The sequence below is a fragment of the Hemibagrus wyckioides genome, linkage group LG02 (genome assembly GCF_019097595.1).
Source record: "Hemibagrus wyckioides isolate EC202008001 linkage group LG02, SWU_Hwy_1.0, whole genome shotgun sequence".
Classification (NCBI taxonomy): domain Eukaryota; kingdom Metazoa; phylum Chordata; class Actinopteri; order Siluriformes; family Bagridae; genus Hemibagrus; species Hemibagrus wyckioides.
Genome location: NC_080711.1, coordinates 2,165,432 through 2,187,468, shown reverse-complemented (window position 1 = coordinate 2,187,468; position 22,037 = coordinate 2,165,432). Strand labels below are relative to the sequence as shown.

At 39.6% G+C, this 22,037-nt stretch overlaps 2 protein-coding genes across 3 annotated transcripts; one reads left to right on the top strand and one right to left on the bottom strand.

The window, feature by feature from the left end:
- Window positions 1-5,004: 5,004 nt before the first annotated feature.
- On the top strand, window positions 5,005-10,819 carry ifi35 (interferon-induced protein 35). Of its 2 annotated transcripts, none has more exons than XM_058417046.1 (10): window positions 5,005-5,080; window positions 6,113-6,190; window positions 6,308-6,382; window positions 6,475-6,633; window positions 7,076-7,192; window positions 7,288-7,432; window positions 7,517-7,623; window positions 8,131-8,317; window positions 8,508-8,617; window positions 9,115-10,819. In XM_058417046.1, exons 2-10 carry the CDS (start codon window positions 6,167-6,169, stop codon window positions 9,322-9,324), a joined length of 1,134 nt encoding a protein of 377 aa, XP_058273029.1. In that variant the 5' UTR covers window positions 5,005-5,080; window positions 6,113-6,166; the 3' UTR covers window positions 9,325-10,819. The 2 variants fall into 2 exon arrangements, with proteins under 2 accessions (XP_058273029.1, XP_058273038.1); XM_058417055.1 differs by lacking the exon at window positions 5,005-5,080 and adding an exon at window positions 5,600-5,624.
- An 827-nt stretch (window positions 10,820-11,646) lies between these two features.
- Window positions 11,647-20,953, bottom strand: bcat2 (branched chain amino-acid transaminase 2, mitochondrial). The gene is made up of 11 exons (XM_058417034.1): window positions 20,870-20,953; window positions 19,000-19,074; window positions 18,248-18,454; window positions 17,577-17,687; window positions 16,067-16,186; window positions 15,797-15,960; window positions 14,850-14,992; window positions 13,684-13,769; window positions 13,382-13,522; window positions 12,380-12,454; window positions 11,647-11,988 (listed from the first exon to the last, which is right to left on the bottom strand). The coding sequence occupies exons 1-11, from the start codon at window positions 20,885-20,887 to the stop codon at window positions 11,944-11,946; spliced, it is 1,185 nt and encodes a 394-aa protein (XP_058273017.1). The 5' UTR covers window positions 20,888-20,953; the 3' UTR covers window positions 11,647-11,943.
- Between the last annotated feature and the right edge of the window lie 1,084 nt (window positions 20,954-22,037).

The window sequence follows — 22,037 nt, the reverse complement described above, 5'->3', positions numbered from 1 at the left end:
AGATGGGTTTAACTGGTGTTTCTCTACTATATAACGTAAAGGGTCACTCTCTGGGTGTCCAGCTCTGTGTGTAAAGGCCCAGTGGTGGTAGTGTTCAGGGGGTGAGTCTGACAGGTGGAACCAGAATTTAGCCGTTCTTTTCTGAATATCAGCTAGTAGAGGGAACCTGCCGAGCTCCGCCCTGCAGCCCAGATTCGGGACGTTTCTGTGGACTCCCAGGATATTTTTGCAGAATTCACTGTGGAAGATTTCAGGTGGGCTTTTTTCCCAGGAATCATAATTGAGTTGATATTTGGGGCCCCAGATTTCACTGCCATATAATAAAATTGGTTTAATGGTGCTGTCAAATATTTTCAGCCACAGTTTAACAGGAACATTGAATTTATATAGAGGTTTCCTGATGCTGTAGTAAACCCTGCAAGCTTTTTCAGTCAGATCTTTCATTGCCATGTCGAATTGTCCAGATGCAGAGATGGTCAGACCTAAATAATTACAGCTAAGGATTGTTTCGCCAAGTTTAAATATATATTTCTTATTTTGAAGACGGTTTTCTTTTGGAATATCATTACTTTGGATTTTTCGATGTTTATTGGTAAAGCCCAATTTGAGCTTTAACGATGTAAGAGTGAGAGGCTTTCATGTCGTCCCTCCTCAGTTGGTGACAGTAAAAGCAGGTCATCTGCATAGAGCAGACATTTAATTTCTCTGCCCGCGAGGGTCAGTCCGGGGCAGGATGATTCCTGAAGGGTTGTGGCCAGTTCATTGATAAAATATTGAATAGTGTTGGGCTCGGGCTGCAGCCCTGACCAACTCCTCTGGTCTGATAGAAATACTCAGTTCTGTGGTCAGTGATTTTAACACAGCACTTGTTCTGGTCATACATGTCCTTTATGATGTCATATGTCTTTCCTCCTATTCCGCTCTGAATCAGCTTTATGAAGAGCCTGGTGTGCCAAACTGAATCAAAAGGCTTTTTAAAATCGATGAAGCAGCCAAATATTTTGCCTCTTTTTGTTTGGTGGACATGTTTTTGGATGAGTGTAGGGAGGGTGTAAATGTGGTCAGTAGTTCTGTGTTTGGGCAGAAATCCTATTTGACAAGGGTGTAGCGTCTTGTGTTCTTGAAGGAAGTTCACTAATCTGCTGTTTATAATGCTGCAGAATAATTTCCCGAGGTTGCTGCTGTAACGTCTGGGACCCCCGCCCTATGCGGGGCTCGACCCCAGACGCCCGTGGTGTGTGTGCGCACGCCAGCACACGGTGTAATGAGACCCATGCGCAGGATTCAGCGAAGCACTGCTTTTATTACATTTAAGACGCGACATAGGGAAACAAACGTAACACTAGACATGGCGTGGTTAACTAAACTAAACAAAACGAAACGAAACAAAACCTAGACCTTAGTTTGGACATGGAACTTAACAAACAAAACCCCAACAGAAACCACGGTACAGATAACAATCATGGACAAGGACACAAACACAAGGATCCCTATTTATAGGGATAGACATTAGGGCTAATGGGATACAGGTGACACAATCAGGACAGGAACAATAGGAAGGGCGTAACAAAAGACACACAAAGAAGCAGGCTTCCAAGGTTCACCTGCCAGCGCCCTCTCTGGACCTGGCAGGGAACTGTCCAGCTGTTCCTGACAGCTGCCCACTGTAATGCCCCTGTAATTATTTGGGTCGTATTGGTCACCTTGTTTAAAAATTGGAGTGATATAATTTTCCTTCCATTTTTTGGGGAAGTGTCCTGATTTTAATAGTAAATTGAATAATCTGAGAATAGCATTTCTCAGTTTAGGGCAACTATGTTTTAGCATTTCGTTGTATATACCGTCTGGGCCACAAGACTTTTTATTCTTAAGTGATTTAATCTTTTCTGTTAATTCATTTAGTAATACTGGGGAGTCAAAATGGTTTAACTGATCCTTTACTGTATGTTCCAGGTTGTGGAGATGGGAGGTCAGTCGTATTTGGTTGGGTTTTGGTTCACGTTCAGTATAGAGGTGTCCAAAATGTTCAGACCAGATGTTTGGGTCACGAATGTGAATATGTTGATCTTTTTTGGGGGAGATTAAACTGTCCCACAGTTCCCAGAATGTGTTGTTGTTGACCGCTTCCTCGATCTTGTTGAGCTTTGCTGTCATGTGCTCGGCTCTTTTCCTCTGTAGTAAGGATTTGTAGTTTTTGAGACTCTGATGGTAAGCGTTTCGTATTAGCTGGTTTAATGGGTCTCTATGCTTTGTGTTAGATAGTAATCTGAATTGTTTACTTGAAGTTTGGCATTCTTTGTCGAACCAGGCATTTTTAGCTATCTTTTTTTTGGATTTGTGTATTTTTATTCTTTTCAGTGCTCTCCTGGCCAATGTAGAGAAAATATTTGTTAGCTGCTCTGTTGCTGAGTTAATGTTTTTTTCCTCATCTCCAAATTTAGTGCATAGAAACACGTCTAACACGTTCTGGACACGAGTGCTGTGGAGTTCAGCTTCATACTGGGCAGGACTGTCATTTCTCCAGAGGAATTTGGTTGGGAGGGAGTAGAGTTTGAGCTTCTGATTTGAGCGTGGTTGTGGACTGGTTGTTTTATTTAAGCTAATAACTATGTGGCTGTGGTCAGAAAGAGGCAGCTGTGGCATTACCAAGAAATAGTTCATCTTATTTTGCTCTATATCTGTTATAGTGTAGTCCACAGTGCTACTGCCTGAAGAGGAGCAGTAGGTAAAATGGCCCAGAAAGTCACCCTTTGTTCTGCCATTAATTATGTATAAACCCAGGCTTTTGCAGCGCTGTAGGATTTGTTTTCCGTTTTTGTTTAGTGCATGGTCGTAGCTACGACGTGGTTTAGGTATCATGTTATGATTTGTTTGTATACTGTTAATATATTTAACTCCATCTGAACTGATGTAGTCCAGTTCCTTCCCCGTTCTAGCGTTCAGGTCACCCATTAACAGTACTGAGCCTAGGGACTGAAACTGAGTGATCTCTGACTGGAGTGTTGGGAAGATGTCCTCATCATGGTAGGGTGACTGGTGTGTGTTGGGGGGGAGGGGGGTTATAGATGGCACACAGGTAAATATCCTCACCTGAACAAATTAATTCCTTCTTAAGTTTCATCCAAATATGTGTCCTCCCTTTTTTACTGCTGAAATATACTGCCAAAGTTCATCTTTACACCAAACAATAATTCCTCCTGAATCCCTGCCATTTTTAACCAGAGGATTTTTTTATGGATGGAGTATGTAATTCTCTAAAGTTTAAAGGAGTAGAGTTTTTAATATCTAACCGACTCCAGGTCTCCAGTAGTATAAATATATCTGAATTATTTACAATATTTATAAAGTCAGGGTTAGTGCTCTTTTCTACAAATGAAGAAGAGAACATTCCCTGGATGTTGTAGCTTGTAATTTTTAGCGATGACGTTGTGACTAACTCAATTTATCAGAGAAATGAATGTATGACTCTCTCTCTCTCTCTCTGTGCACATGTCTCTTTCTCTCATTTCTCTCTCTTCCTGTGCATCTCTCTCTGTCTGTCTCTCTCTCTCTCTCTCTCTCTGCATCTGTCTCTCTCTTCTCTCTCTCTGTCTCTTTATTTCTCTTTATTTATTTTTCTCATCCGTCACTTTCTCTCTTCTTTCTATCTCCCTGTGCATCCATCCATCTCTCTCTCTCTCTCTCTCTCTCTCTCTCTCTCTCTCTCTCTCTCTCTCTCTCTCTCTCTCTCTCTCTCTCTCTCCCTGTGCATCCATCCATCTCTCTCTCTCTCTCTCTCTCTCTCTCCCTGTGCACCCCCCCTCTCTTCATCTCTCTCCCTGTGCATCCACCCCCCCTCTGAGAATCTGTCTCTCTCTCTTCTCTCTCCCTGTCTCTTTATTTCTCTTTATTTATTTTTCTCATCCGTCACTTTCTCTCTTCTTTCTATCTCCCTGTGCATCCATCCATCCATCTCTCTCTCTCTCTGTCTCTCTCTCTCTCTCTCTCTCTCTCCTGTCTGCATCTCTCTCCCTGTGCATGCACCCCCCCCCCTCTCTCTCTTCATCTCTCTCTCCCTGTGCATCCACCCCCCCCCCCCGAGAATTTGTCTCTCTCTCTTCTCTCTCTGTCTCTTTATTTCTCTTTATTTATTTTTCTCATCCGTCGCTTTCTCTCTTCTTTCTCTCCCTGTGCATCCATCCATCCATCCATCTCTCTCTCTCTCTCCTCTCTGCATCTCTCTCCCTGTGCATCCCCCCCCCCTGTGCACCTGTCTCTTTCTCTCCTCTCTGCATCTCTCTCCCTGTGCATCCCCCCCCTCTCTGTGCACCTGTCTCTTTCTCTCCTCTCTGCATCTCTCTCCCTGTGCATCCACCCCCCCTCTCTGTGCATCTGTCTCTCTCTGTTCTCTCTCCCTGTCTCTTTATTTATTTTTCTCATCCGTCGCTTTCTCTCTTCTTTCTATCTCCCTGTGCATCCATCCTTCCCTCCCTGTTTATTTACTGCATTAAATTAAACTTTAACGTGATGTCCATCAATCCCCCCCCCCCAAAAGGGCCCAAAATAGTTATTTCAAAACAAAGTAGAATTAAATGTAAAGTTTTTATTGGTATCAGGTCACCTGACTGCAGTATAACGTGTTTATGGGACGTGTTTTTTTATACGTGCACATATTTTCTACTCATTACAAATAAAAACGTTTCTTATTTTCCCTACAGGCTTAATTCCGTGATTTATTTATTACGGAGTACATGGCTTACAAAAATAACACCAAAAAACCAGTCAATCAAACATTTTGCCTAAAGCAGTAAACATGCTATCAGCTGCTCGTGTTACTTCCGCGTTTTTTTAGCCACGCTGTGATTGGTCAGTCGCCGGCTCTCGTGCGCGTACAGAAAGTACCTCGGTATCCAGTTTAATATCTGTAATAAACAGTAATACTTTCTGCACCTCCATATAATAAATTTGTTTCCAAAAAATATACATAAATAATTAAAAAAAAAAAATCCTTAATCAACAACAACGACGTCACAGCTGAGGAACGCCCCTCAGGTCTGAGAAAGGAAAGTGAAACATACAGAGCGCTTCGGCAGAGCTGAAGGTATCGTAACCTCTCCTAGATTTCTGTTCATTATAATATATTATATTACATTTATCAACAAATATAGATCATTACAGAGAGTATAAAGATGTTATTTAACCAAAAAGATGGATACTGTAAATAATTAGCTGATAATATTACTTAATAAGTGAAAGTGGAAAAGTGATTGTTGAAAAAAAAGGTTTAAGGTTTTGTTTAAGGTTTTTAATGAGGTTTTTAGGGAAGTTTGGTACTTTAAGGGGAAATGATTACTTTCCTTTGGGATGAAGACGCTAATGAAGTGTGAGAAAGTTGTCCTTAGGTACTTGCACTACACACAGGCCTACACCTAGTTATTTCCTGTTTACTACATTTACACTTTACACTGATCTCACACCGACACCAGACTGCAGAAAGTGGAAGGAATATAATAATATAATAATACCTAAAATCCATCCATTCATCCATCTTCTATACCTGCTTTATTCCTAATTAGGGTCACGGGGATCTGCTGGAGCCTATCCCAGCACACATTGGGCAAAAGGCAGGGGTACACCCTGGACAGGTCACCATCACAGGACTATATTATCTAAAATATAAAATAATATAAAAAAGTATAGAATAATAATATAATATAATGATTTTTTTTTTACATTTTATGTAAAAAGAAAAAACCCTTAAATTCATTTTTTTATTTTAAAATCCACTAAAAACAAGAACAAAATAATAACACTTAAGAAATTAAAAACAGACAGCATCCAACAGACATTTTTTAATGTTATAATTTAATTTAATTTAACTTTAAAATTAATAATAATAATAATAATAATAATAATAATAATAATAATAATAATAATAATAACAGAAGCAATCATAATTATTATTTTTTATTCTTTTTTATTTTAATTAAAAATTATTATTATTATTATTATTATTATTATTATTATTATTATTATTATTGCTATTAAGTATTATTACACTTTTATAACACTCATTATAAGTATTATTACTATTAAAATTATTATTAATTAAAAATCATTTATTTACTTACAGATACACACAAATAACTTTGATAGCTGGACTCCTGCTGTCATTCCACAGACTTGTATGTCCAGGATGTCTTCAGATGAGGTAACAGACCAAAGATCATGGAGAACTTCTTCATTTTCTTCTTGTTCTGCTTCTTCTTCTTTGTTTTAAATAATGGGTCAGTACTCTCTGACGCTCATGATGACCATGTGATTTCAGGATTTCTCACTGGTCTCTGATGACGATCCATCACACAACCTCAAATCCCTTCAGAAAGATATCGAGAAGTTGAAGGTGCCGCTCAGTCAGAAAGCATCTGTAACTTCACCATAATCCCAATCACTTTAAAATCAAACTCACGTGAACATGTGTTTAAATGTCCACAGGCAGCATACAATGACATGATCAAGGAATGCAAGTTTTTACAAGATGCCAAAGACATGAACATCAGGTTTACTCAGGAGTTCCTGCAACGAGTGGACATCGCGAGAAAGCGTGTGGAGGATGATAAAATGACCCAAACTAAAGCACTGGAGAAGGAGCAGGTCAGAAAAAACCAACACGGTATAAACACTGAACACACACACAAAAAAAATACTTTTATGATTCATGAATCATGATTCATAAAAGTATTATTAAGATTCATGAATCATGATTCACTTTAGTGATTCACTTCTTTATCTCTTGGTCTTTGACCTGTTAAAGTGAATCAAATATTGAATTTTGATTTGTTTCATCAATTCACTGATTCACAATTCAGAATAATTTCATCAATCAGGAATCATCATATTGGTCAAGAATTATTTCAGCTACAAGAAATGCGAATCAAAAATCTAGAAAGTTACTAAAGAAAATTTGTAAAGTGATTTCACGTAAAAGACTTTCAACCTGAACAATTTGCCTCAAGCTAAAGGTGATGTACGTTACGGACCAAAGACATGATGTGTATTAACTGATAAGACCTTCTAACCATTCCTCTCTGTGTAGGAAAGACTGTTAGAGCTAAAAAAGGAGGAGAAGCGACTGAATACAGAGATTCTGAAAATCCAGCAGGAGCTACATAAAATGCACGAAACCCACCAGAGCTTGAAACAACAGACTGAGGTTTGGGAAGTTCACCACTTAAATAATAAGCGATCGTAATGATTTAGATGAATTGGAAAGAAGAAGAATACTAAACTCCTGAATCCGCTCTTCAGGTGTCCACTGCAGTGCCGGAGAAGAAGGTTGTGTTTAACGGAGAGACGGGCAATGAAGCTGACACGCTGAGCTTCGATGTAAAGCCTCGCATCATCTACCCCATGGAGGGAGGCACGGCATTTATCACCTTCGAGGAGGAAGAAGGTGTGAAGAGTTCGCTTCAGTGGATATCACGGGAACTTACGGTTACTGCATTGTATAATTGTGTCTCTTTGTTTCGTTCCTCAGTTGCTGAAAAGATCTTAGCTCTGAAGGAGCACATGGTACATCTCGGGGAATGTACCATCACTGTGAGGGCTGAGCCAGTGCACTTTCTGGTCCCAGCTGCTCTTGAGGTATGTTTCAGAGGTCTTACACGATTATAACTGTTTCAGTGGGATGTAGTAGCTTAGTGGTTAAGGTGCTGGATTACTGATCAGAAGGTTCTGAGTTTGAATCCCAGGTCCACCAAGCTGCCACTGCTGGACCCCTGAGCAAGGCCGTTAACCCTCAGTTGTATAAAATGAAATAAAGTAACTGAACATGAACAAAGGCTGCCATCGTGGACATTTGGTATCTGCTGACCACACAGGCCCCGCCTCCTAATGTATAATGATAGAATTGTGCTGCAACATGAAATCAATCCCTATTTCAAATTTTTGTAGCTTTATTTTGAAGCAATTGCATGAAGACTAGGATATGTCTATGGAAAAGATTAAAGGGTGACAAAGTGGCTGAATTCCATTATTTTTTATGCTAGCTACATTAGCATTAAAGTGCAGAACGTCTCACATCGAGCACGTCATGACGATCCAATACTTGTGGTAGTGCTACAAATCGTCCTCACTCTCTTTTCGCCTTAGATGGACACCCAGGTTTGTCCTCAACGCATCCTTGTCTCCAACCTGCCCAAGAAAGAGAGCATGGATCGCATCCTGGACAAGCTGGAGATTCATTTCTCCAAGTCGAGATATGGAGGAGGCGAGGTGGAGGAGGTCGACATGCTGGAAGATTCTGGCAACGTGGTCATCAAATTCATAGATAGCAACAGTGTGTATAATATATACGTTTATATTATATTATTATAATAATACACTGATGGGTTACTGATCAGAAGGTCAGGAGTTCAAGCCCCAGTAAGCTGCTACTGATATAGATTTTTGGGGGATTGTTTGGAATTTTGAAGGAAAATATGTCAAAGTTGGGATTTGCATCACAGCATCTCACTCTCTTCCTCTAGTTGCCAAAGGTCTTACAGATAAACAGGTGCATGAGATTGAGATGGACAAAGGAAAGAAACATAAGGTGAAAGTCACGCCCTTTCTCAACGGCGAGATCACGCTTCTCAGGGTGAGAAGAACTTTATACCTGCTCAATTAACTAATGCTGAATGCACATTATATGATTTTCCTTTCCCAGATTTATTTTAGGGATCTAAAACAACCCCACTATCAGTTACTTTCACCTTCACCAACCCCACCCATCTCACCTCAACCAATCCACTCATCAGCTACCCTCACCTCCACTAAACCCCCCATTAGCTGCCCCACCTCCAACAACCCCCCCCCCCATCGGCCAACTTAAACTCAACCAACCCCCAGTCAGCTACCATCACTTCCACCAAACCCTCATCGGCTATCCTCACCACCAAAAACTCCCCCATCAGCCAACTTCAACAGGACCAACCCCCCATCAGCCACCCCTTGTCCACCAACCTCCAAAACAGCCACCCTCACCTCCACCAACCCCCACCCCCACCTCCAATAACCCTCATTCGCCCAACCCAACCCAACCCCCAAGTCCATAAAGTTTAAGAAGTCTCACCTGTCCTGTAATTCCCTCCTCAGACGTGCAACACGACCTGCTTGAAGACTGTGTTGCTGACTGGAATCCCTGCCGTCATGGAGAAGGAGAACCTGCAAGACCTGCTGGAGATCCACTTCCAGAAATCTGCCAACAGCGGAGGAGAAGTGGACGCAATCATCTACAACCCAGTGGGGGAGAGAACCCTCGCAGTGTTTGAAGAGGACAATTCCAAACCAGAGAAGAACCTGTAAAATGGACTAAAGCTAATGCCGATACTGGGGATTTATATAACGCACTTTCTTGGAGGTCTTTCACCTAGACACGTACCAATCACAATACCGCTCATGATTACGTCATGATTACGATTATGAAAATATTTAAAATAAATGATATTTTATTCTGCCCTTGTTAGCGTGGACAATATTAGCATGTGACCTCCATTAGCTTTACAAATTCATGAAAAGTTATGAAGGTTTGGATGTTAAAGTAACAGGGCTGTGGTTTGTAGCTGATTAGCAGCCGTGCTAATGACATGAAGACATTAAGGAGAATTTACGAATAATTTATTCGTTATTTTATTTTTAATCTGTAATTTTGGGAAAGCGGGCTGTACTTTCTGAACCTCAGCCAATATACCACTGAAAAATAAAGAAATTTCTTCTTCAGATGAAGAATGTCTGACTTCAGAATGCGGGAGGGGGATGTACTCGGGCCTATTGGGTTATTTTAAGCCAATTAGCAAACCGTTTCACTTAAGACTTTTTTTAAACTGATCGAGCTAGCAGATAGGAAACATTTTTTAGATAAAATCCCTCACATGAGCATTGTTTTTGTGTGTATATTGTTAGAAATCCAGCTAGAATAGCATAACGTGGCTTGCTAGCCATCTAGCCATGTGAGTGTGTTCCATCATAGAGGTAACTGTGCTTAAAACGTGCTAATGGAGCTGAAAAACTGTTTGAACTTTTGAACTATTAAGTGATAATTCTTGATGTTGGAGCAAGATATCAGACACAGCTAGCTAGCAAGTTAACAGGTACACTGTGGTTAGGTTAGCTAGCTAAACTTGGCTTCTACTGGTTAATCTAAAATAACAAGCATGTTCCAAAAACCTTTCCTCAAAATTTACAACGACAGAAACACAACCTCCTGGGTTTTTTTTTTTATATACTTTTATTGTAAAAACACAGTAACAGCAAGACGAAGTGTAACAGCCGACCATCCCGAATCGCTCGTGTACAGTACGTCAAAATAAAAGTCTTAAGCAGAACCTCATGCAAAGTGAAGCAAAGCAACCAGCTCTAGCGTTCATCAGGCACTTAGGAGAAGGAAAGAAAGGCAATGAGATGGCTTAGGAGGAGAATAAAGACAAAAAAAAAGAGGCAAAAATTCAGGAAAATTCATTTCCTGATATGATAAAAGAAAACAATAAAAACTTAAAATCAAGTTTTAACACGTATAGGAAGCTAGTGCAATGGCTTTATGAGTATGAAGGACTTGTTTTGCTAATATCATCATCACTTTAGTGCAGAGGTGTCATGGAGTGTTTTTCTGTGATTCAACCTCCTCAACTTTAAGTTTCAACTTAATGCTCGTGACCTTTAAACTCATCTTATAGAAATATCTGCAGCAGGTATCTTAAATCATCCGCACTCTGAAGAAGTGATGTACATGACCTTAAATCAGGAGTGATCTGGTGTCCTGCCTTTCCAGCTCTCTCTCTCTCTCTCACACACACACAAAAACGTTTCCTATTTAAAAACACTCGACTCCGCCTCTTCTTTCTGGTCAACATTTGGCTGATATACATTTATGGAACATCAATATTTGTTCTGCTGGTTACAAGATTTATAGAAGTACGCTCCAGACCTAATTATTGGCACCCTCCATTTACATCACCCCCCCCCCCCAAAAAAAATTAAAAAAATAAAAATAATAAAGAAAAAAAAAAAAAAAAAAAAAGAGACCATTTAGAGGAAGAAAAAGAAGAAAAAAGAAAACCCACAACCATCAAAAAACAAAACTATTTAAATATTTCACTCACTAATTCTACTTTAGCATTACATTACATTAGCAAATTATTTTGTGTGTATATATATAATAATGCCATTGAGAGTGTGTGCGCACTTGACTGGACACCCCCCCCCCCCCAAAAAAAAAAAAAAAAAAAAAAAAAAAAAAAAAAAATCAACAATCCTAAGGAATATTTTCCTTAAAAAATTGAAAAATAAAAAATAAAATAAATAAAAAGATGATGTTCATGAAGGGTGCCAATACTTCTAGACGACGCTGTATTTTGCCACTAAATATATATTTCTACATTTACAAAAAATCTTATATATATATATATATATATATATAAATCTTATTATATATATATATATATATATATATATATATATATATATATATCTCATCTGCTGGAAGAACAACAGAAACGCATGTGCTAGTGGCTACCTGTTAAACAAACAGACACTCAGTAACCGTTCTACAGAGACTCTCTGAAACGTATTGCACCGTACGATATTTCTACAAAACGTTATTTGCATAAATTGTGCTTGAGTTTTTAGCTCTGCTGCTATGCTACACTACATGGGGGATTAGTTTATTCTCACGTTACAGCAGAAGAATGTGTGTGTGTGTGTGTGGTTAGAGGTGTCATTGTGGCGGTGTGTGTTTTGTTTTGCTGCTTTCCTTAACGGTTGATCAGTAACAGGTTTCCAAAGTTTAGTAAAAGAGATTAGTTTAGAACTTTTTTAGCCCCTACACCCAATGCAAGACGAAACAAAGCTACAGCGGGAAACGTAGGAAAGCAGACCGTCTGCAGGACTCAGGGTTCCGGGAGGTGACTGGAGGAAAGCAGTGTCCAATCACGGGGCGATGACCGGAGCCCAGTCCCTCCTCGTGCGTCCGTACTGTGAGCAAGGAAAGAAGAAGAAGAAAAAAAAAAACAGCACAAGATGGAAATGAACAGGTTTGTACAGAGAAGATAAAAGAAGTGTGTGTGTGTGTGAGACAAACAGAGAGAGAAAGCATGTGTGAGAGGGAGAGAGAGATTGAGTGTGTGTGTGTGTGTGAGAAAGAGAGAGAGAGAGAGAGAGACTGAGTGTGCGTGTGTAAGCATGTGTAAGAGAGTTTGTGTGTGTGTGTGTGTGTGAAAGCATGTGTGAAAGCATGTGTAAGAGTTTGTGTGGTGGTGTGTGTGTGTGTAAGCATGTGTAAGAGTTTGTGTGGTGGTGTGTGTGTGTGTGAAAGCATGTGTAAGAGTTTGTGTGGTGGTGGTGGTGTGTGTGTGTGGTGATCTACCTGGATATCAGTGAGCTCTTTGTAGAACCTGGTGGCGAGCTCAGGGCCGTTCTTCATGGTGGGGATTTCGTATTCCTGTAGAAAAGATTCCTCAGTAAGATCACTGATATATAAACCATTCCACATTCTTGACATTTCATTACAACCAAGACGCAGTGATGAGAAGTCAGACACACAACCCAGAGGCTCATGGGTAACCGTGAAGGAGCGCCGCAGCTCAGAGTGGAAACGTTTATCACACGACAGCCACAACCTGATCTTCACAAAGTCCTGGCTTCACAGAAGAGCCGAGAAAACCACAGGAGTTAGTAAAAAAGACAAAGCTAGAAGAATTCAGCACACGTGAGAATAGACATGCAGACAGACGTGAAGATAAATGTAAAGGTAGAGGTGAAGGACAGACGTGAAGGTAGATGTGAGGAAAGACATGTGGATAGACCTGAAGGATAGACGTGAAGGATAGACCTGAAAGTAGATGTGAAGGACAGACATGAAGGTAGACATGCGGATAGACGTGAAGGGCAGACGTGCAGATGGATGTCAAAGATAGAGGTCAAGGATAGACGCATATATCGACCTGAAGGTAGACATGCGGATAGACGTGAATATAAAGGTGAGGACAGACGTGTTCCCTTCTCTGATGACCCCCTCATCACTCTGAGAAACAGATTATGAAGCACAGTGGTGGAAGCATCATCTCTGACCACATGGTTGCTCCTCTGACTAATCACCACTCCTTCTGATCATTTTTTACCAAGTTAATGATTTTTAAAATTGAAAAAAATTTAAATATCATTTCAATTATAAAATATATAAAATTATAATTAATAATAAATTTATTATTAATTATCTATTATTAAATATTATAATTTATTGTTATGTATTATTAAAGAATTAATACATTATAATTTATAAAAATCATTTATGAATTTTTATTTAAATTAAATAATATCATTACACAAGTCAAATAATGATGTATTACTAAAGGGCGTGTTGTCCGACCTGTCCTTTATAGCGCAGGCTGCCGACGGGACACACCACACACGCCGTCCCTGATCCAAACACCTCCAACACTCGTCCTCCATTCAGAGCCTCCATCAGCTCCGACATCACCAGAGTCCTCTCTGTCACCTTAAACTCACCCTGCACCACACACACACACACACACACACACACACACACACACAAACACACACACACACTACAGTCAACACTGTCACACACTAGCATGTTCCTAAACTCTCTCTCTCTCACACACATTCTCAAACACTCTCACATTCTCTCTCTCTCCCTCTCACACTTACCCACTCCCTGGCCAGGTCCAGTAGAGAATGTCTGGTGACTCCAGGGAGAATGATGCCATCTAGTGGAGGAGTGACAAGCTCTCGCTCTGCAGACAAAGAAAACACACACAGTTCACACACTCAACTGAGTCTCCGCTGTCATTTTGCTACAATTATTAGAAACTTTCAGATCTTCATATCAGGAGATAATCATCATCTGAACAAGTCTTAGAGTCTTTAATATCTCCTTTTCACAGATTGTGATCTCTGTCCAGGCTTCAGTGACGCTCCAAGGACAAACAAACCCAAAGCTTTGCACTCGTTTCCTCTCTCTCTCTCGGCAACAGAAAAATCACACACACATCTGTGTACACTTTTGTTTGAATGAAGTCACACGCTGATTAATGAGCAATGCTCAGCGTCTTACTGTGCGAGTTACTGCCATTAGTGTGGTCCTTTACGTGCAACATAACAGAGGACACACATCATTAAAGGTGTGTCGCTGTGGGTTTTTAAAATCTGTTGGGATGTCTAACGTGTGTCGTCTACTAGAGGTCAAGTCGAATCCAAGCAACCTGGAGTGTGTTAATGTTTAAATATGTCCTGATGCATGCGCGCACACACAAAAAAAAAAAAGAGAGAGAGATAGAGAGAGAGAGAGAGAGAGAGAGAGAGCAAGATACAGAGAGAGGCCAGACAGAGAGACAAGACAGAGACACAGACAGACATGTATACAGTATAACATACTTCTGCTGCTGTTCTGTTTTTATCCTCAGTGTTTTCTCTCTGCTGTAACAAAATTTTCCACCGGAGATTAATCACACTCTCTTATCTCTTATATGAGTTTACACACTCCTCCCCTTACTGTTTTCACTCCAGTAAGAAAGACGTGTGTGTGTGTGTTTAATTTTCCTGAGACGGAATCAGAGACGAGAATAACCTGTGCATGTGTGGTGTGTTCTGCAATAATTACTTTACACACACACACACACACACAGAGAGAGAGAGAGAGACAGACAGATACATTATGAGAGAGAGAGAGAGAGAGAGAGAGAGAGAGAGATGTTCTTCTCTTTACATTAATGCTTTGGCAATACTGTACATGTATAAGGTCCTACCAATAAAGCTTACTGAGTGTAGGTGAGAGAGAGAGACAGAGAGAGAGAGGGAGGGAGGGAGAGTCTCACCTCCTTTCTCATTGGTCCAGTAGATGAAAAGGTTCATGGTTCCGACCTCAGTGATCTCCTCTCTCTCTCCGTACAGCCACAGCACCTGCTGACAGCCCTGCTTCACCGCCTCGTTCTGGATGGCTATAGTAGGCCCATAGTTACTGAAACACACACACACACATTCCTGCTTTAACATCCATCTGAAGTAGCAGAGATCAGTCAGTATTTCACATTTTACAACACCACCCAAACACCTCAAACACCGCACAATCATCACACTCCCTCCATGAATCAGTGTGTGTGTGTGTTTGTATAAGAGGTAAATCCTGTCTAATCCTCCTCCTCACTCAGCATGTTTTACTGCTTTAGTTTCAAAAAGTCTGTGCAGCAGTGACGTGTGTGTGTGTGTGTGTGTGTGTGTGTGTGTGTGTGTGTGTGTGTGTGTGTGTGAGTGCGCACACAGCATTGCATGAGACTTCAACTTTACTTCTGTCTGAGTGAAGAGCGTTTTATTCTTCTTCAAACAAACAAATAAACAAAATATAAATAAAAGAAAAAAAAGAAAAGTAAAACATGAAATTCACAAACAGAAAAAAGCACAGGAAAAATACATTAAAAAATAAATAAAAAAAAAAAACAAAAAAAACCTAATGGTCACTTTAAAACAAAAACAAAACAAAATAGCCTGGAACGGGAATAAGAAAAAGGGGGTGAGGAAAAAAAAAAAAGGACAAAGAACATGGATGGACCAAAAAATAAATAAATAAAAATAATAAAAAATTAAGGATCAGCCTTTTAGTACATTTAGAAATTGCCTCTCTTGTCCTACGTTTATTCTCTCCTCTTCTTGTGTTCGTTAAAAACAAATTGAAGAAATTTTTAAAATATTGAAAAATGTAAATAAATAAATTTAAAAACATAAATAAATAAAATAAATAAATAAGTAAATAAATAAAGACTCTGACCTGCCCATTTTGTAGGCTCCTACTCCGCCTCTGCAGGCTCGGACGAAGCGAGGGTCTGCCAGCAGGGACACGGGATTGAAGGCTCCCGTGGCAAAGTACGGCCCCACCGGCCCCACGATGACGAACAGGAAGGCGTGGTTTGGCCGTGACACGCCCAAAGATGGCTGAGCCAATCAGAGACAAGAGAATTCCAAAAGGGTCAGTATAGCAGCATATCAGATGTGATCTGATAAACACGTACATTAACGCATACGCTGAGTGAAGCCTGACCTCGGTGCCAATGAAGGTGGGTCTGATGTAGAGGCTGGCGTCGGTGGAGTACGGAACCCACTCCTGGTCCAAATGGATCAGCTTCTCAATGCACTCCAGCAGCTCATGTTTATCAAACAGCTGCAGAGACACCAGAGCACAGAGAATAAAGACAGAACCCAGAGCACAGAGATGAAGATGATGAGGAGGAGGATCAGGCTGCTGTTTTATTCCCACTTCCTTCTTATAATATTAAATTTAACTCTTTATTTATTAATCAGCTTACTTACTTTAACAGGAATATTGCATTGTATCTTAAACAACTTATTTCTTTATTTTATGTACATCTTTTATATTTAATTTAATTCATTTTATTTATCTAACAATTTATCCAATATTTTATCCATTTATGTACATCTTTTATATTAAATTAAATTAATTTAATTATTCAACAATTTATTCTATATTTCATCCATTTATTTATGTACATCTTTTATATTTAACTGAATTCCTTTTTTTATTCATTTAACAATTTATCTGATATTTTACCCATTTACTTATCTGACAATTAGTTTCTCAGTGTGTATGATTTTATTTATTTATGTAAAAATTAGGGCTGGGCAACAGTTAAAATTTTTAAATCACGATTAATCGCATTGTTATACACAAAATTGAACAGGTAGCCTGCCTATCTATCTATCTATCTATCTATCTATCTATCTATCTATCTATCTATCTATCTATCGTCTGGAAGAAGTTAAAAATGAAAATGTCGATGTAAAAGTTCAGTGCCTTGTTTGCCTTGCCTCCATGTTTGTTTATCCGCCGGTTCTATTTCTTCTCCGGTTCCTGTGAACGCCACAGCAATCTTCACAAATGCTCTCATTGGTTGAGACGCGTGATGATGTTCATCCCAAGCCAATACGGATCAAGATCCCACCCCTCCTGTCACCCATGGTTTGTCTGTATGTGTATTCAGAGCCAGTGAACAACAGACTTTTAAAATAATTTACAAAATAATAAAAACTGCCTTAATGCACGATAAAATAATTGTCGGCATTAATTAATTAATGGGTTAACACGATAATAATGCGTTAACTTGCCCAGCCCAAATAAAAATACATAAGCCATCTTTTTCTCTTTTTTTATATTTTAATTCTATATTTTATACTGAATTAATTAATACACTTATTTATGTTTTAATTTAGGTTTGTAACACTCATATACAGGCTTGAGTGTCGTTTCTGTGCTAGCTTAAGTGGTTAAGGCTCTGGGGATGTTCATCAGAAGATCAGGGTTCAAGCCCCATCACTGTCAAGCTGCCACTGTTGGGCCCCTGAGCAAGGCCCTTAATCCTCCATGCTGTATCATGGCTGACCCCGAGCTCTGACCCTAAGCTCCAAAGTTGGGATATGTAAAGGGGGTATTTCACTGTGCAGTAATGTATATGTGACAAATAAATTACTACTACTACTATTTCTCCGTTTTTGTGTGTGTGTGTGTGTGTGTGTATATGGAGAGACAGACTCACAGGAAGGCAGCAGCGGTCTGCACTGCGGTGCATGCGCTCCATATTCAGCATGGGCCGGAACAAACGGATCTGATTATCCACTCCACGGAATGCCTTCATCCCCTCAAACAGCTACAGACCAAAACACACACACAGACAGACAGACACAGACAGACAGACAGACACACACAGACAGACAGACAGACAGACACACACAGACAGACAGACAGACACACACAGACAGACAGACACACACAGACAGACACACAGACAGACACACACACAGACAGACAGACACACACACAGACAGACACACACACAGACAGACACACACACACACAGACACACACACACACAGACACACACACACAGACACACACACACAGACACACAGACACACACACACAGACACACACACACAGACACACACACACAGACACACACACACAGACACACACACACACAGACACACACACACACAGACACACACACACACAGACACACACACACACAGACACACACACACACAGACACACACACAAAAATTGTACAGTCAGCTGTAGCGTGTATATTTTGGCCACGCCCACAAGATACTTGCCTCATGGTAAGTCTACTAAAGTTAAAATCTAAACATTTTCTGGCTACACATGCTATAAAATCAGTAACTGTGAGTCATGAATAAGTATTGGCACCTCAATGGAGTAGTGCAGAGCGGAGGAGGCTGGGTGGAGGGACAGGTTCTGGAAGGGTTTAATCTGAGGAGCTTCCCATCCTCCTTTCTCTGTCCAGTTCACAGTCAACATGTGGTCAGAGAAAAACTTCCCAAAGCCCAGACTGGACGGGCTTAGGTCAGGCTTAGGGTTCAGGGTCTTTCTCTTCTCGATGGTCAGATCTGCAGCCTGAGAGGGGGAGAGACGGGGAGGAACGAGAGAGAGAGAGAGAGAGAGAGAGAGAGAGAGAGAGACAGCGGGAGAGAGAGAGAGAGAGCGAGAGAGAGAGGGAGGTGGGAGGGAAAGCAGACGTGTGGAAGGATAGACAGGTTTTGTTTTAATTCATCATGGGTGATTATGCATGCATTTCACAAAAAGATTTATTGAAATTGTAATCAAATTAAGAGCTGTGAGTGAGGAAAAAAGGAGAAAGTGCTGCAGAGTGTGATAAAGCCAAAAAAAAAAACAGAGGAAAAAAAGAAAAAAAAAGTGAGAGAAAATCCCCAGAGCACACTTCAAACACCACAAACACACCAGCCATAAAACACACAAGCCCCGCCCGAGCCACACACACACACACAGAAGGGTTTAACAGAGCACAATGTATGACGCCTCGACTCGTAAAACCCGCGTCATATACATTCCACCACCGGCAGGGCGTGGCCAGGACCAGCAGAAACCCGGCTCAGGGATCGAGTTACACCTCTGCTCATCAGGTTCAGTCAGAGAGTTACCTTGAAAGAGGAGCTGGCGAAGCGCACAGACCCCAAACACACGGGGAGAGGCTGCAGGAAACGTCCACATAATGCCTGAGAGAGAGGCAGAGGCAGAGACAGAGACAGAGACAGAGAGAGACAGAGACACAGAGAGAGAGAGAGAGAGAGAGAGAGAGACAGGTAGGGGGTGAGACAACACATCATTCAGATTAATTCATGCACAATAACTGAGTTTCACACTCAAGGTGACACACTGTGTTGCTGTTCTTGTTGCATGGCTGCATGGCACAAGGGTCAGGGATTTGCGGTCACATGCCACTTCCAAGAATTTAGTGTGCATTTTAGTGTGAGTGCGTTTTATTTTCCCTTAGTCACTACTCACCACTGTCCAATAATTAAATTAAATAAAATAAAATAAGTCTCTGCTCCCCACTATCCATTAATTAAAATCAATACAATAAAAATAAATAAATAGTCACTGCTCCCCGCTGTCCATTAATTAAATAAAAGTAAATAAATAAACAAACAAAAACACAGTCACTGCTCACCACTGTCCATTAATTAAATATAGATAAATTAATAAATAAATAAATAGTCTCTGCTCCCCACTATCCATTAATTAAAATCAATACAATAAAAATAAATAAATAGTCACTGCTCCCCGCTGTCCATTAATTAAATAAAAGTAAATAAATAAACAAACAAACACAGTCACTGCTCACCACTGTCCATTAATTAAATATAGATAGATAAATAAATAAATAAATAAATAGTCACTGCTCACCACTGTCCCTCAACAACCAATCACTGACCAGCACTATTCCCCATGACCACACATGTCCATTACTGACCACTATATTCTTCCTGACAACCAATCACTGATCAATATCTTTCCCACCGCTGATTACTATTAGTTTTTTTTTTTTTTGCCTGACAACCTATCAGTGATCACAGTTTCCTGCCCCTCCCTCACACCCACATACTGTTTCATGAATTTAAACTAACTTCTTGCTGATATTTACAGTAAAAATGTCCTTTATTTCATCTGTGACGACAGAAATTAAAGAAACCTTTAAAAATAGTCAGAAAAGATTATTTTATTCTTAAATAAACAGACTGCAGTAAAGTTTTTTTTTCCAATGAAGTCTCTATTCATCATGTAACAGCAAACGAACTGAACGATTCAACCAATATGCAAATGACCATGTGACGTCACAGTTTTGGATCATCGTTTTAGCTGCTTGACCCTGGAAAAAAAAAATCCCTTCAAAAACACCAACCAGAAACATTTTATTTAAAAAAAACTATTTCTATTAAATTTAATATAATCTAATAATGGGCATATAAACATATTTGATCGAAACAACCTGAAGAAAGTCCTCATGTCGTTTGGAAAAGGTCATATGATCGTACAAGCCCCATAATTAATGACGTAATCACATTATTTTTAATAAATGATAAGAATAATAACCATCAATAAGTTTAAGAATGAGTTGCATCAGCCGAGCTGGCGAGCTGACAAGATCCGGCAACTCAGGTTTGTGTCCAAGGGCTTGAAGAAATCCTTGGCGCTTCAAGCAAAAGGTGCAGAAACTCGGAAATAAACAAATAAATAAACACACTACTCGCTTCGACTTTATTTGCACGCGCACCTGAAAGCGCTTCTTACCCTTCATTCTGTTTTGCTTTATTTATTTGTTTGTTTGTTTATTCATTTCTGCAAACTTTCAGCCTCACGCTTTAAAAATCGCGGGTTCAACTAGTCGAGCTTATTTTTTAAACCAGAGCTGGTTAATTATTGACCCACTCGCGCACACCCACAGAAATAGAGATGCGCGCGCACACACACTGAAGATGAGTGTAAAAAGATAAAGCAGAGTGAACTCACCGTCCTCAGGGCCGCCATCTCTCACACACACACACACCGACACGATACACCCAAATTTTGACCGACTGGAAACAAATGCTGCTTTCTTAAACGTTCCGTGTGCGTGCGTGCGTGTGTGTGTGTGTGTCCATGGAGGGAGGAGGGTGTGTCTCAAATCGGAATGAAGTGAAGTACTGTCTAGGGGACAAGGTTATCTTTTACTTAAAATGGTAAGAAGAAGAAACCTTGAGAGGGATATGACTATAAATCATTATAAACACTGAGAGTGCGATGATATATCATTATAAACACTGAGAGTGGGATTATAAATCATTATAAACACTGAGAGTGGGATTATAAATCATTATAAACACCACAGAGTGGGATTATAAATCATTATAAACACTGAGAGTGGGATTATAAATCATTATAAACACTGAGAGTGGGATTATAAATCATTATAAACACTGAGAGTGGGATTATAAATCATTATAAACACCATAGAGTGGGATTATAAATCATTATAAACACCATAGAGTGGGATTATAAATCATTATAAACACTGAGAGTGGGATTATAAATCATTATATACACCATAGAGTGGGATTATAAATCATTATAAACACCATAGAGTGGGATTATAAATCATTATAAACACTGAGAGTGGGATTATAAATCATTATAAACACTGAGAGTGGGATTATAAATCATTATAAACACCACAGAGTGGGATTATATATCATTATAAAAACTGAGTGGGATTATAAATCATTATAAACACTGAGAGTGGGATTATAAATCATTATAAACACTGAGAGTGGGATTATAAATCATTATAAACACCATAGAGTGGGATTATAAATCATTATAAACACCATAGAGTGGGATTATAAATCATTATAAACACTGAGAGTGGGATTATAAATCATTATATACACCATAGAGTGGGATTATAAATCATTATAAACACTGAGAGTGGGATTATAAATCATTATAAACACTGAGAGTGGGATTATAAATCATTATAAACACTGAGAGTGGGATTATAAATCATTATAAACACTGAGAGTGGGATTATAAATCATTATAAACACCATTGAGTGGGATTATAAATCATTATAAACACTGAGAGTGGGATTATAAATCATTATATACACCATAGAGTGGGATTATAAATCATTACAAACAC

Coding starts and splice junctions, on each gene's coding strand:
- ifi35 (XM_058417046.1), top strand. CDS start 6,167: ATGTCCAGGATGTCTTCAGATGAG. Junction 6,383..6,474: donor AAGATATCGAGAAGTTGAAG/GTGCCGCTCAGT, acceptor AAATGTCCACAG/GCAGCATACAATGACATGAT. Junction 7,624..8,130: donor TGGTCCCAGCTGCTCTTGAG/GTATGTTTCAGA, acceptor TTTTCGCCTTAG/ATGGACACCCAGGTTTGTCC.
- bcat2 (XM_058417034.1), bottom strand. Junction 18,455..18,999: donor TCGCCAGCTCCTCTTTCAAG/GTAACTCTCTGA, acceptor TCCCCCTCTCAG/GCTGCAGATCTGACCATCGA. Junction 13,770..14,849: donor CTGGACCAATGAGAAAGGAG/GTGAGACTCTCC, acceptor CTTTGTCTGCAG/AGCGAGAGCTTGTCACTCCT.